A 12,702-nucleotide genomic window follows, 5' to 3' on the forward strand; every position below is an offset into this window, starting at 1 on the left:
GAAATTTACTGGAGTCGTGGGACAATTTCACAAGAACTGAGGGAACATGTTTCGAATGCTTTTGAAACATACTGCCAGAACCTGTGTGGCAAATCTAATGGCATTTTCTTTGCTGCTATCAAACATGAATTGCCTTTTCAAATAATCGGAAATTTAAAATGGAATTACTAGTGATAGCTATTGCTCACCAGTGCTGGAGACAATAGGGGTGGGGGGTGGGTGGGGCAGGAAAATAGGATAGGGCCACATTAGGATGGCTGACCGACATGTTCCCACCACCAGGGAGCTTTCCATTGTCAGGCTGGTAACAGGATCGACTGCCCATTCCATGGAGCTTGGCAGCCAGTTAGGGCAGTCAAGGCCCCAAATAGGGGTGATTTTTGCAGCTTCACCATAACTCCATTGGCGGAGTACCCCACTGCTACATGTGGAGACTGCCAGCTCATTGGAGGTGGCCTAGCTGCGCAGGCTGGGGTGGGGGAGAGGGATGCAATCAGAACTGAGGCTCTATGGTCCAATGACAGGATCATGTCCGATCCTGCAAAGGGTTTTCCTTTCCACCCCAATGTTCCTACAGGCTTCATGAGTCTACAGTGAGCCCTTCTGTGTTGGCCAGCAAGCACACCTCCATGTTGAAGCATCCTTGCTCATTGACCTACCTCCACAGTGCCCACCTCTTCCTGTGGGCTTGCCAAGGCTCCAGAGCTCCCAGCCCTCAAATTAGGCCTCCAACCTTGGGTTCATGCCTGCTGTCTTTAATAAAATGATGAGCGCAGAGGCAGCCAAATGGGATGCTGCCTCCCAGAAGATTGTTCCACTGGTCCTGCTCTCACAAGTGAGGGCTGGGGACCTCTACTTAGTCAGGATCTCCCACACGAAAATCCAGCCCATTGCTTTAGCTCTAGTTGTAGTCCGCTGGTGTTACTGCCATTACTGCAGCTCTAGCTATAGCCCACTGTTATTTAACTAATCCCAGCCTAACCAAAGGACAAATTTGTTGATAGTAGCATGATTTTCAAGAAAAACGCTGAAAGTCAAAAGTTGAAATGCAGTCACTTGGGGCAAAATAGTGCTCACCATGGCACACTACAAGTCGTGGTATGTCACGCATCACTAGTCTTAATCATGAACATCAGTGTGTTAAGATATTGAAACAATATTATCATTTGCCCTGTGAAAAGGTGAGATTGCTAGTTCAAATCTCTATGGATGGAAAGAGAGGCTGGCTCTCATATGTATTATCTGAAAAGCTTGGTCTATGAAGCACAACTTCTGAAAGTCAAGGTTTAGCAAACATACCTGCGATAACAGTAGACTTTTTCCACAAATGTCATCGGAGTCATCAGAGTAGAATCTTCCCAGCATGTGGAGGGGTTTGTGCGGGGGAGCAGAATTGAGCCTGCAGATGTTACAGGATGTTACAGAGGTGGAAATGGGCAATGAGTTCAGGTATGTGATGGGAAGCTCATCTCGATTTCATGTAACACCTAGTTTGTGAAAAGTGTGGTTCAGCTCAGGCAGTTGCCAGGGAGAGGGATGGAGTTGGTGGTTAGGAAAGAGAGTTTGTAATGGGAAGTTATCTTTGTTCACCAATAACAGGACAGCAAGTTCAGGCAGCTATCTAGTTTTGAAAGGAGATCTTAGTTGGTTCTATGATAATACAACACGTAGTGGAAAAGTAAGTGGAGTATTTTCTCCATGGCACCGTTTAGCAAGGAAGCATCCCTGAGTTCTGGTTGAAGACCATTCTAGTTGTTCCGTAGGGATGTATTTTCACACCCAGAAAGCTGAAGCTGATCCCAAACTACCTCCAACCCATCCATTCTCATGTTTAACGGAGGCAGGACAAGGGATAGGCAACCAACGTGTTTCCAGGAGGTGGGTTGGCAGTTTAATTATTTTAATGAGGCCAATAGCCCCTGATTTCCTTTGCAGGTTTTGCAGTGGCCGCCCTAGTTTCTCAAGCCTTAAGTAAACGTGACATCGGTAGGGAGGCGAGGACAGCATTAGGAGAAGATAAATGTCTTTACAGCATTGCTTATGGGCCGGGAAGAACAGGAGCACTTCCCCAGCCCCCAAGCTCCCTTTCATTCCATACAACGACTCAGGGTCGGGGATCAAAGCCCACCGCAGGTTTGGGGATCAGTCCGACACCACCGCCCATGTCACCCCCAGGGGAATGTGGATCAAAGATACTTGCTCCTGCTCTGGAGTTCTCCCCACCCAACCGGAGGTCAAGTTTATCAGTCAGGCAGACTTCTGGGCATGAAGCCTGCCCAAGACAAAAAAAAATGATCTTCAGAGTTTCCCATGCAAAACTCTGTCCCCACATGTGTAACCTGCCCCTATTAGCCAGGCCATGGTCTCCATTTGCTCCTTGCATTGACACTCTCTCAAGGCAGCCACCTTGAAGACACCTCTTGGTTTGAATTGAGCCAAATTTCACCTCATTTTCATTTTTGAATAATATCATTCCTCTCACATCATCGTTTCCTACTGATCATCACAATAAGCCCTTTTGCAGTCATTATGATTTTATGTATAAGAAGCTTTGAAGCAAGCCGTTTTTGTAAATCTGTAGGTCAAAAATCAACTGAACTATAGTATGGGCCCTGAGCTTTTTTATATGGTGGGATCTGAGATTCACAGCGTTATTAGTGAAATGGTCTCTATAGCATCAAGGCAAGAAAAAAAAAAGTAAAATTCCAGAACTATCCAAGTCCCAGCAGAATGTGAGGATTGCTATCATTCGAAGAGCTCGAAAGACCCTACAAGGTAGGTAATTTTACAATTCAGAAGTCATGAACTAATAGCATTATATGTTGCTTGTATTTAGTCTATTTGTATGTAACATGATTCATCTGCTCTTGGAAGTCAAGATAGACCTGTTTTATAGGATATTATTGTGAACCAAAGCGGATCATAATTAAGAACATAATTAACCATTCATCATTCAATAATGCAGATGTTTAATTGAGCTAAACCTTATTAGTTTGATAAACAAATTGTAAATTTTTTTTTGATTACAGAGAAGATGTAGAAAAGGCCAAGATTTCAGGAGACTGGAAAATTTTACGTGATTTTTATTCAACAACATTTGATTCTTTCCTGGAAATTAATGCAGCTTTCAAGGTAAACAGGCCACAGACACTGATTCGTTTTGCTCCAGTAATAATTCCAGGCTAGGTGTTACACTCATTGATTCGAAATGCACAGAATGGATAATCTGGCTTTTAAGATTATTTTAAAGTTTTTGTTTGGTTTCTGTTTATAATGAAGCACATTTCAAAATATCGCCAATGTTTTGTTCCCATAAAATGCAGTGATCCAATGGAGATGTAAATCACAATAAACTGCTTCTTAAAATAATTATTTATTTGTTTTCTATTGGTGTTTAATTATGACTCAATTTCCTGGTATAACTTGGATCCAATTGCTGCCTGTAGAACAGAAAAACATTACTGTCCTTTTACAATCTGTTTCTAAATGTAACCTGATTTGTTCATGGTTTCCAATGGGACCATTTTTTAAACTAACATTTTAAATAGCATTAAACTTGAATTTGCTGAATATGTGAAAATCCAGCTAAACAGAGTAGGTAAACTTTTCTTTAACAGACATAAGGTGAAGAATGTGTAAAATAATCCATTGAGTCATGAAATGTGCATAATATTTTGCCAGCAAAAAAAAATACTTAAAGTAGTAAACTAAAGCAACAAAGTAAGTAGGAAAAACCTAAATATGTGCATTTATAGACAGGAAGTGGAGTTAGCCATGATATTGTTCATTCTAGTCAACCAGCATTTATTAGGGCATATAAATAATGGAATATTTTCTTTAGGTTCAGATATTCTTGAACATTTGTGAAGCTTACACATTAGGATTGAGAAATGAGCTGGTTTCCAGTGGTTTCTGTTAACGTTTTCTTTGGCTGCCCACAAGTCTACCTTTTATTTTCTGCTGGAAGATTTAAAAAGAAGTTATAATGGCCTGATTTAGTGAAAGTGGGATGTAGCTAAGCTAAACTGAAGGAGTTACTGATTTAGCATGGCAGATATGTTAACACAGGATGTGTAGTAAAATAAATCCCAGCAGAAACATTGGTTAAATTATTAAAATATTTCATACTAATAAACTGAGCTGAAACTCTGACCCCCAGTTCATCAGGTCACTTTGAGATTTTCTCAGTGGGACAATGGTATTGAAATGGGGACGATACTCAGTGTAGAATAGAGACCAGAGTGTGCTGAGTAGCATGAGCGCAGGGACCAGAGTGCACCAGGTTAGCTGTTTTCAGTCCAGGCAGAAGCTGGGCTACTATAGTTGACCTTAGATTCAAAAAAGGCAAAATTTGTTAAGGTTATTACTCTTGATTGTTCTCCGGTGACTGCTGCTGGTATGTGTGCTTAGATTCATAGACAAATATATGCACCACAAACACATAATCATACAGGGAAATAATGGAAAAATAAGATAAAAGCTAACAGAAAAAATTAGTTATATGAAGAAATGAGGATGTGAGGAGTAGAGTTGCAGGAAGAGAGGGGCCATTTTGCTATTAAAATAAAATGGGAGATCACCTGTATTACATAAAACTTATAATCATATGTAAGCCGTGCATTAGGGCCTCAACATTGATGTAGGGGATGAAAAACCAATGCAGCACGGAGCACTGAATGGTATTTCCCAACAAACAAACAAAGCTCCAGCATTTACGTCACTGAATCTGGGCACATCTCTCAAAAAGTATTTTCCAAATCCTTTTGGTGTCCTTGTTGTTTTCTCAGTTTACCCTGATTAGTAAGATTTATAACATCGTAAACACCATAACAATTCTACAATACTAGAAGGAAACTTAAATGGCAAACCACCTTCACCTGGTCATCTGCTCACTAGCAGCACACATCAGTAACTGGAAATGTGTTATTAACGTCTTGAGCAGGGTGCTGCACATATACCTCTTAAATCCTACACTCTAATCCCTCCTTACTTGCTGCCTTCACCTGCATGTTAGCTCAAAATGACAAATCACCAAGGAAGGCCATTCACAATTGATTATGCCCACTACAGCTTCCTCCAGACATTTAGGGCAGCCTCTGTTAAGAAGACAGTGTACAGCATCAGTCTCTCAGCCCTGAAATTGCATTGACATTGTACCTTGCCACTTGCATAGCAGATGCAACTCCCCTTGACTACTCGTGCCATGAACCCACATCTTACATCAGGCAACGGCAGCAGGAGATGCAATGACCTCGATGGACACGTTTTCAAAGGTCAGAACATGGTGAGCTGCAAGTAATGGCTTACATGAGTGGCCAGGCAGCACACTCTCAACTGATGGCTAGTGCTTACTCAAGCACGTGGGATTATTGAGCAATCACGGTGAGGGGCTTGGTAGGGGGGTCACATACCAGGGCCTTAAATGCCCGTGGACATCGAAGCAGTTAGCAGCAAGATGGAATCCAGGAGGCTTCCAAACACAAAAATGAACAGATATCTACAACTGTCCAAAGTACACCCATGCCACCACCTGTGTGCCTTCAATACTTACTAATTACTACCTCTAAGTCTAGGTGCAGCCCTGACATCCATAGCTGAGGTGGAGGCAGCCTGCTGATTGCTATACCCTGTTGACTGTGAGGACTTTGGCAGGCGTCCTCTGATGGCCCAAGGAGCCCGGTCTTCTGCTCAGGCAGAGGTCTCCTCCTTGCCCTGACCTCTGGACAAGATGGTATCACTGGTAGAGGGGGGCGTGAAGAGGCAGGGGCACCCTTGGAGTATCCTGGGAAGAAGGGCTGGTGCTGCTGCTCCCTGTGGGTGCCTGTGGCACCTCCCTGACTCCTTGAGGAGAAGGGGCAACTGGAGCGAGGTCGAGGTGCCCCAGCCCCCCTCTCCTAGCCACAACTGCACTGCACCAAAGCCTAGAGTAATGGAGTGCCGGTCCGAATGCATATCTGGCAGCCCCTGTGCATTCTGCTGGATGGATCTCCAAGGCGGATGCCACCTTTTCCACGGAGGTAGCCAAATACCTGCATATCAGAACCATGACAGCTGATCCAGCCTGCAGACGGCCTCTGGCAACTCTGCGTGATGCTCCCTGCCTGTCTCTGCACCTCCAACAGGTCTCTTAGGGCTGATCCCAGAGGCTTGTCTTCTGCATGGGGCTCAACAAGGGCCTGGTCTTCAGCAGTCCTTTGAGTGTCAGCTACCTCGGCTATCACTGCCTACACCATCTCTAGACCTGTGTAGGTGATGCGCTCACCAGATTGTGAGCCTGAGTCAAATCTAGAACTTGGATACACCGAGGTGAGTATATCTGCACTGGTAGAGAGTGCAGGTGAACCTGGTGATGGTGCATCCACTGGGGATTGTGAGGCATTCTCCTCGGAGGTGAGTTTGGGGCTCGGGTTGTAACGTGTCTGAGTAGCAGCCCTCCCGCGTTTCTTGCTGGTACCTAGAATAGAGAAAAGAAAGATTTAGTGATTGACAAAGCAGGCTCATAGGTTAAAGACATCTCACATTCACTGGGTGCAGCTGACAACTGCAGACTGGATGAATCACTTGATTCCTGGGAGAGTCCCAACTCGCCTTCAGCACAGGCCTGGTCTTGCTTTTCTCTGGCTAGTTCGGTGGCCTAATCCTCGTAAGCAGTGAGGACTCTGATTTCGGCTATTCCCCATCCAGTCTTGGCCCACTCCCATTTGTTGTGGGCGTTTGTCTCCTGCAGAAAAACAGAAGGATTGATTATGATTCCAGTGGTTGCATGAGCAGTTCAGTAGTATGCATGCCCATGGCAGCTGCTAAGCCCTGCCCAATAAGTGATTAAGAAGTCCAAAACTGATATGAAATTGAGAGCATAAAGTGGCTGGCACACATTCAGTGCTGTTGTTGGGGCTCCCTGTCAATAGCTCAGCTGGTAGAGCGGAGGACTGTAGATGACTATTAAACTGACATCCTTAAGCTGCTAGTTCAATGCTGTTGTTTCATCTGCTGACTGTGTGTGTCAACCCTGTGCACTTGAATGCTTAGACCTCTTGATGCCCCTACAAGAGTGTCAGTTTGCAGTGAATAAACGGTGAACTTACCCTGGAGAAGTGCAGCAAATCATTCATCCCCTTCCTACACTGCTGGCCGGCTCTCTTTTGGGCCCCATGGGTACTAAACACCCCGGCAACCTCCTTCCAGGCCGTCGTAGTCAGGCAGGAGAGCCTCCTGCTGCCATTCTGGGGAAACAGCACTTCTCACCTTTCCTGTACAGCCTGGTGGAGAATCTCCAGGAAGGCATTGCTGCAGGGCTGCAGGTTGCTGTCTGCTCTTGGATATTTTACTTGATGCACAATCCGGAACTCCTGGCCTTCAGTGAGTGAACGGCTGTCCAGGTGCCCTTTAAACATGACGCCCGGACCTTCAATCCCATGAGGTAATGGCCCACTCCCACCACGAGAGAGCCAGCCTCTGCCCTTGCCTCCAACCCCTGCCCCCACTCATGTGTCAAGCGTTCCAGTGGTGATCCTCTGGCTGGGCCTTGGAGCACTACCAGCAGCAACCACTGCTTGCTGTGGCAGTGCCAGCAGTGGAAGGCTGCCGGGCTTTGATTGGTTGGTGGGGAGGGGGGCAGGATTTCCAACCAGTGGGGCTGGGGTGGGGGTGACCCATTATGGGAGCTAAATCCCAGCAATGGGCTTTTACTTTCCTGACTTGTCTGCCATATATGACCTTGCCAAAAGCCCTTTTAAAAATCGATGTAGACTACATCAGATGCACTACCCTCGTTGACCCTCATTGTTAAATCCGCAAAAAATTCAATACAGTTAGTAAGACAAGACCTTCCCATATCAAACCCTTGCTGACTGCCCTTGATTACTCAGATGCCTTTTCTAAAATCATTTTTCCGTCCTTCAGAATTTTTTACAATAATTTGTGTATCGCCCAGCTTAGAACGAATGGCATCTAATTACACAGCCTATATCTGCTTCCCTTTTTTGAACAACAGTACAAGGTTAGCAGTCCTGCAGTCAGATAGGATTGGGAAATGATGGTCAGAGCTTCTGCAACTTCTTTTTTCCCCCTTGCCTCACATAGTAGCCTGGGGTACATTTGGGTCAGGTGATTTTTCCATTCTAATATTAATATTTCCTCTTTCACTATGTTTATCCCATCACATATTTGATAATTCTCCTCCTTAACTACAATGTCTGCATTGTTCCCCTCTTTTTCTGAAGACAGACACAGTATTCATTAAAACCATATCCACACCCTCTGCCTCCACATGCAATTTACCTTCTTGATTTTTAATAGGCCCTACTGTTTCCTCAATTATCCTCCTTATTCTTTGTGTATTTATAAAAAATATTTGGTTTTCCTTCATTTTACTTGCCAAAATTTTTCCATGCCCTCTCCTTGCCTTCCTGATCTTTTTAATTTCTTTCTGCATTTGGTACACCCCTCTTGGCTTTCTGCCTTGTTGAGCTCTTGTTATCTGACATAAGCTCTTTTTTTTTTGGCCTCATCCTACCTTGACATCCAGGGGTCTAGATTTGGGAATCCCTTCCTTAAACCTTTGCGGCAACATATTTATTTTGAGTGCTCACTATCTCCTCCTTGAATACCTCCCATTACTGGACTTCATTTCGCTGCTTCTAATAAGAATCAAATATATAACTTATTTAACTACTATTTACGTATTTGATCATTACTTTTACAATGTACATATTTGCCTACACCCAGAAACTTTTCTCCTCTTCAAACATTAAGTTGCTACTCAAACCTCCAAACTCCAGCCATATAGGCATGTGAACATACGGCACTCTAAATCCATTAATATGGCCTTAAAGTAGAATTCCTCCAAGTATTGAAGCAAAATGTGACCTTCTTACTAGCTGTTAGCATGGGGTGGGAATGCTAACACTAATGAAATGCAACTTTTCTTTGTTATTGCCACTAAGCTCCAAATGCACTGTTTCCCCTGATGTCCAGTGTGTTGAATGATTACTTTAACTTATTCTTTTCCTAGGGCATGAAAACTTTGAATTTTCTTATTTGCAGTACTTCCTATTATCAAGATTTAACACCTCATATCTGACACCATTTAATAACTACTTCTGAATTACTTCATCCATCTTTTTCTTTTCAACCCAAGGGGCTATATTTTCAGCTCCCATTGGGGCCAGGATCAGAGGTTGGCAGGAGCTAGGAATAGCCTTGCTGACCTGCGTACCCATTCCTCGGCTCCATCCTGCTTCCTGGCTGTAAAACTAATTTTTTGGTGAAGATTGAAAAAAAAAGTTGGAGAGAGAGGGCCTTCATCTTGAAGCACCCTCTCTCTTACTTATCTTCCAATACAGCCTACTGCTCCTCCCAAGTTGGAGGGCTTTGAGAGCTTCCTGACATCCTTATTTGGATGGCGAACCTGTCTCCATGCCAATTTGGGGGCACCGCCCGTGAAAATCAGAATGAATGACTGTTTGTTTACCCCAGGGGGTAGGTTTGGGACTCTGGAACAACCCCGACCTCTGTTTCCTAGCCCCGGAGGAAAAATATAGCCCAAGTAGCCTTTCAACTTGGTTTTTCAATAAGGGGGTATAATAGTTCTGGTTTTCATAAAATATATTTGGAGGCGACTCCAGACAAAAATTGTACATGTGAAAAAGAAACAGATTTATGGCAAGTCCTTTGAAAATGACACTACTGCAAGTGTGGCCGCTATAAAAACAGGCGACAAGATGGTGTTTACACATGTTTTGATGCTGTTTGCTTCTACATTAAGACAACAGTTAATTGCAGCGAGAAAGTGGCGCGAGTGCTGCATCTTCTAAATTTTTGAAACTCACTTTGAGAGTTTATTTGGTTTGGATTTGTGATGTTTATAATAGTAAATGGCTCCTTTTTAATGACTTTTGAACTTTGCCATGTAAAGCAGATTAACATTAATGGAAGTGTAGAACTTGTTTTTACTGCATTAATACTTTCTTTATTTTTGTCTAAACTATTCGTTATATTTTATTCCATCTTCATAGCGGGATGCCAGTGCACCTTTTGACACAATAGATGATCCAGGCATTAATGTTAAATTTACAAACAGTGTCTATGACACCTTGCTGGACACAGTGAGTATATTTTTATCACCTTTGCCAAATATAAAAAATTGAAAGCTTCAGTTCATTTGAGTACCCTCCAGGGAAAGCCAATTGCGAAACTTTTAGAGGATGCCCCTTTATAAACTACAGTAACAGCATTGTAATACTGCAGCAATCAATTTGAGTCTGGTACATGCTTAAAATGATGAGCTATGCTGCTGACTCACCTCACCACCTAGCCAAAATGATAGTTGTGCTATGTATATGTGCTTGCTGTGATGCAAATCTATAAAAGTAAATTGTAAGTTTGAATCAATTCTTATTTATTTGCAATATTGCATAATAACTTACAGCAAATATTAGTTATGAAACATTTCAAATATGTTTCTGTCCTCTTGCACACCCTGAAATGATTGCAAATGGACTTCACTTCAAGGATGCAGTTAGTTAATATAATGCGCCTACTTCAGCAGAATAATAATGTGGATATATAATTGTGCTGCTCTCCTGATGAAACAGCTTTTCCTCAAGTATACCGTACATGACACCATGGGAGATCTGGTAGTACTTCATAAAATTTGAGCACTACATTCCTTTGCTAAACATTTAGTATTTGTTTACAGTGAATACTGACACATTGTGGGGTATTAATTAACAAAATACAGAGAGAATAATGTGTTGCTCTTAATTAAAAGCAAGTGTTTTATATATATATATATATATTCAATCAGTTGCTAATGCTATTTTCAGCCCCAGGACATCCAGAAAAGTGTATTAAAAGGGATTATTAACAGCCTGCTGAGGGAATGGAAAGGGTAAGTCTCAGATGTATTTTTCTAAATAAAGTCAGTAATTGTTTTGATGTTCAATCTATAGATTTTGTAGTAATCTGGAAAGTGTTTATAACAGACACGCATGGATGGTAGATTTTATTCTGAATTGTTATGTATAGGGAAAAGCAAGATTATAATTGAACTTGGTCCAAGTGATCTGATGACAACATGCAAGGGCAGGAAAAATTCCATTTTACAAATGTTCCTCTATGTTCCCACTGTTTTCAGTGGGAGAAGAGAATACCACGTTGGCAATTACCAAAGAGTAGGAGTTTCCAGCCAAAAGAATAAGAAAAGGCAAATCCCTAAATACCCATGAAGGATATTTATGTTCAATACTAACATTTATTAAAATGCTTTGTGAACATAATATCAAGCAATGCTGCGGTTTTTGGACATAATGCAGCAGTATAATAATTAGCAAAATTATGGGCTACAAAATTCCTGGGTCTGGGAGGGTGGCACTTGGGGCAGAACTTGATAACATGGGGCCTCTGCCCAATCTTACCTGTAGTGAGAAATGTTGGCAGGCACTCTTGCTCCCATCTATCCTGATGTCTGAAAGAGACAGGGTTAGCACGGTGATATCTCTAGTCTGAAATCCCACCTATTACTCTTGAATGCTGATCATGGGTGGATATGGGAACTAATGATGATTTCTTTATGGCAGTTGATAACATGGCTATCAATTGCATTTATATAAGTGGTTCCTTGAAATTAATAGTATTTTTGGACAGAGAAAACAATAATTTTCTATCGATTGTTGTCAATTGTAATGTCTCTTCTAGTAAGTGTGTACTGGTTAATTAACCTGGTTAATTAATCTACAGTGGATTATAATTGCCATGGAGATCATTAACACTTGTGCAGATGGCAAAGTACATTTACATCACCATCATAAAAGGAAGGTACCGTTTTCTCTGTAACTAGAAGCACAGCATGCAAAACATTTTGAAATTATTGGCAACAGTATGAGTTTTGACTTGTTTTATTTCCCACTATTTTATTAAATTCTGACCAGGTTTTCTTATGCCTCATCCATTTACTCTTTTTCTTTCTCAATCACCCCTCACCCTTTCTCATTCCCCTCTCATCAAAAAAGAAAGCCTGTATAGTGCTTTCCACAGCCACTGGACGTATCAAAGCGCTTTATGGTCAACAAAGTACTTTTTGAAGTGTAGACACTGTTGTCATGTAGGAAATGCAGCAGCAAATTTATGCATAGCAAACTGTTTTCAGTCAGGCATGATCATTTACAAAAGACAGTGCTTCAATTTTCGTGGCCTGATAGTAAGTTTTTGATTTCTGGAGATTGTTACATGGGCCAATAATGCACCAAAACCGAAGAATATGATTAATTTGTGAAGAAGTTTGAGGAGACATGCTTTATAGGCTAGCCGGTGCATCTCATGGTAGTTAAGGTGCTAAAGGGGAGGCAAGCAAATTTTGGCATCAGTGGTCATTCCCCAAGGCATGTTGAAGTGTAGAAGAGGTCACAAACTGCAGAACATGAACTTCCACAGATGAATGGATACCTTGAAAGACTACAAAGATTTAGCTTTATGTGGTCTTTTGGCTCACTTAGCCCTTGCTTTGCAACTGCCCATGCTTAGAAGAAGTTGCACTGTAATAATTTCAGTCATATGATCAGGATCAATAACATTCCACCCAGTAACCAACGCTCAGCAGTGCCAAAGTATCAGACCATTCCATGAGTACTTCTCCAAACCTCCAAGAATGACTTTCTATTGCATCTTAGAAATTTGGTCTCGTCTCAATAAATTATGTCCTCC

At 42.3% G+C, this 12,702-nt stretch overlaps 1 protein-coding gene across 1 annotated transcript in view; it reads left to right on the top strand.

The window, feature by feature from the left end:
• Positions 1–12,702, top strand: part of hectd2 (HECT domain containing 2) — a 158,058-nt gene that overhangs the window by 42,782 nt on the left and 102,574 nt on the right. Inside the window, exons 4-6 of the mRNA XM_078565993.1 lie at positions 3,030–3,132; positions 10,017–10,106; positions 10,827–10,891. Coding sequence (XP_078422119.1) covers positions 3,030–3,132; positions 10,017–10,106; positions 10,827–10,891 — 258 coding nt within the window. The remainder of the gene's footprint in view (positions 1–3,029; positions 3,133–10,016; positions 10,107–10,826; positions 10,892–12,702) is intronic.

Source organism: Cetorhinus maximus, chromosome 20 (genome assembly GCF_964194155.1).
Source record: "Cetorhinus maximus chromosome 20, sCetMax3.hap1.1, whole genome shotgun sequence".
Classification (NCBI taxonomy): domain Eukaryota; kingdom Metazoa; phylum Chordata; class Chondrichthyes; order Lamniformes; family Cetorhinidae; genus Cetorhinus; species Cetorhinus maximus.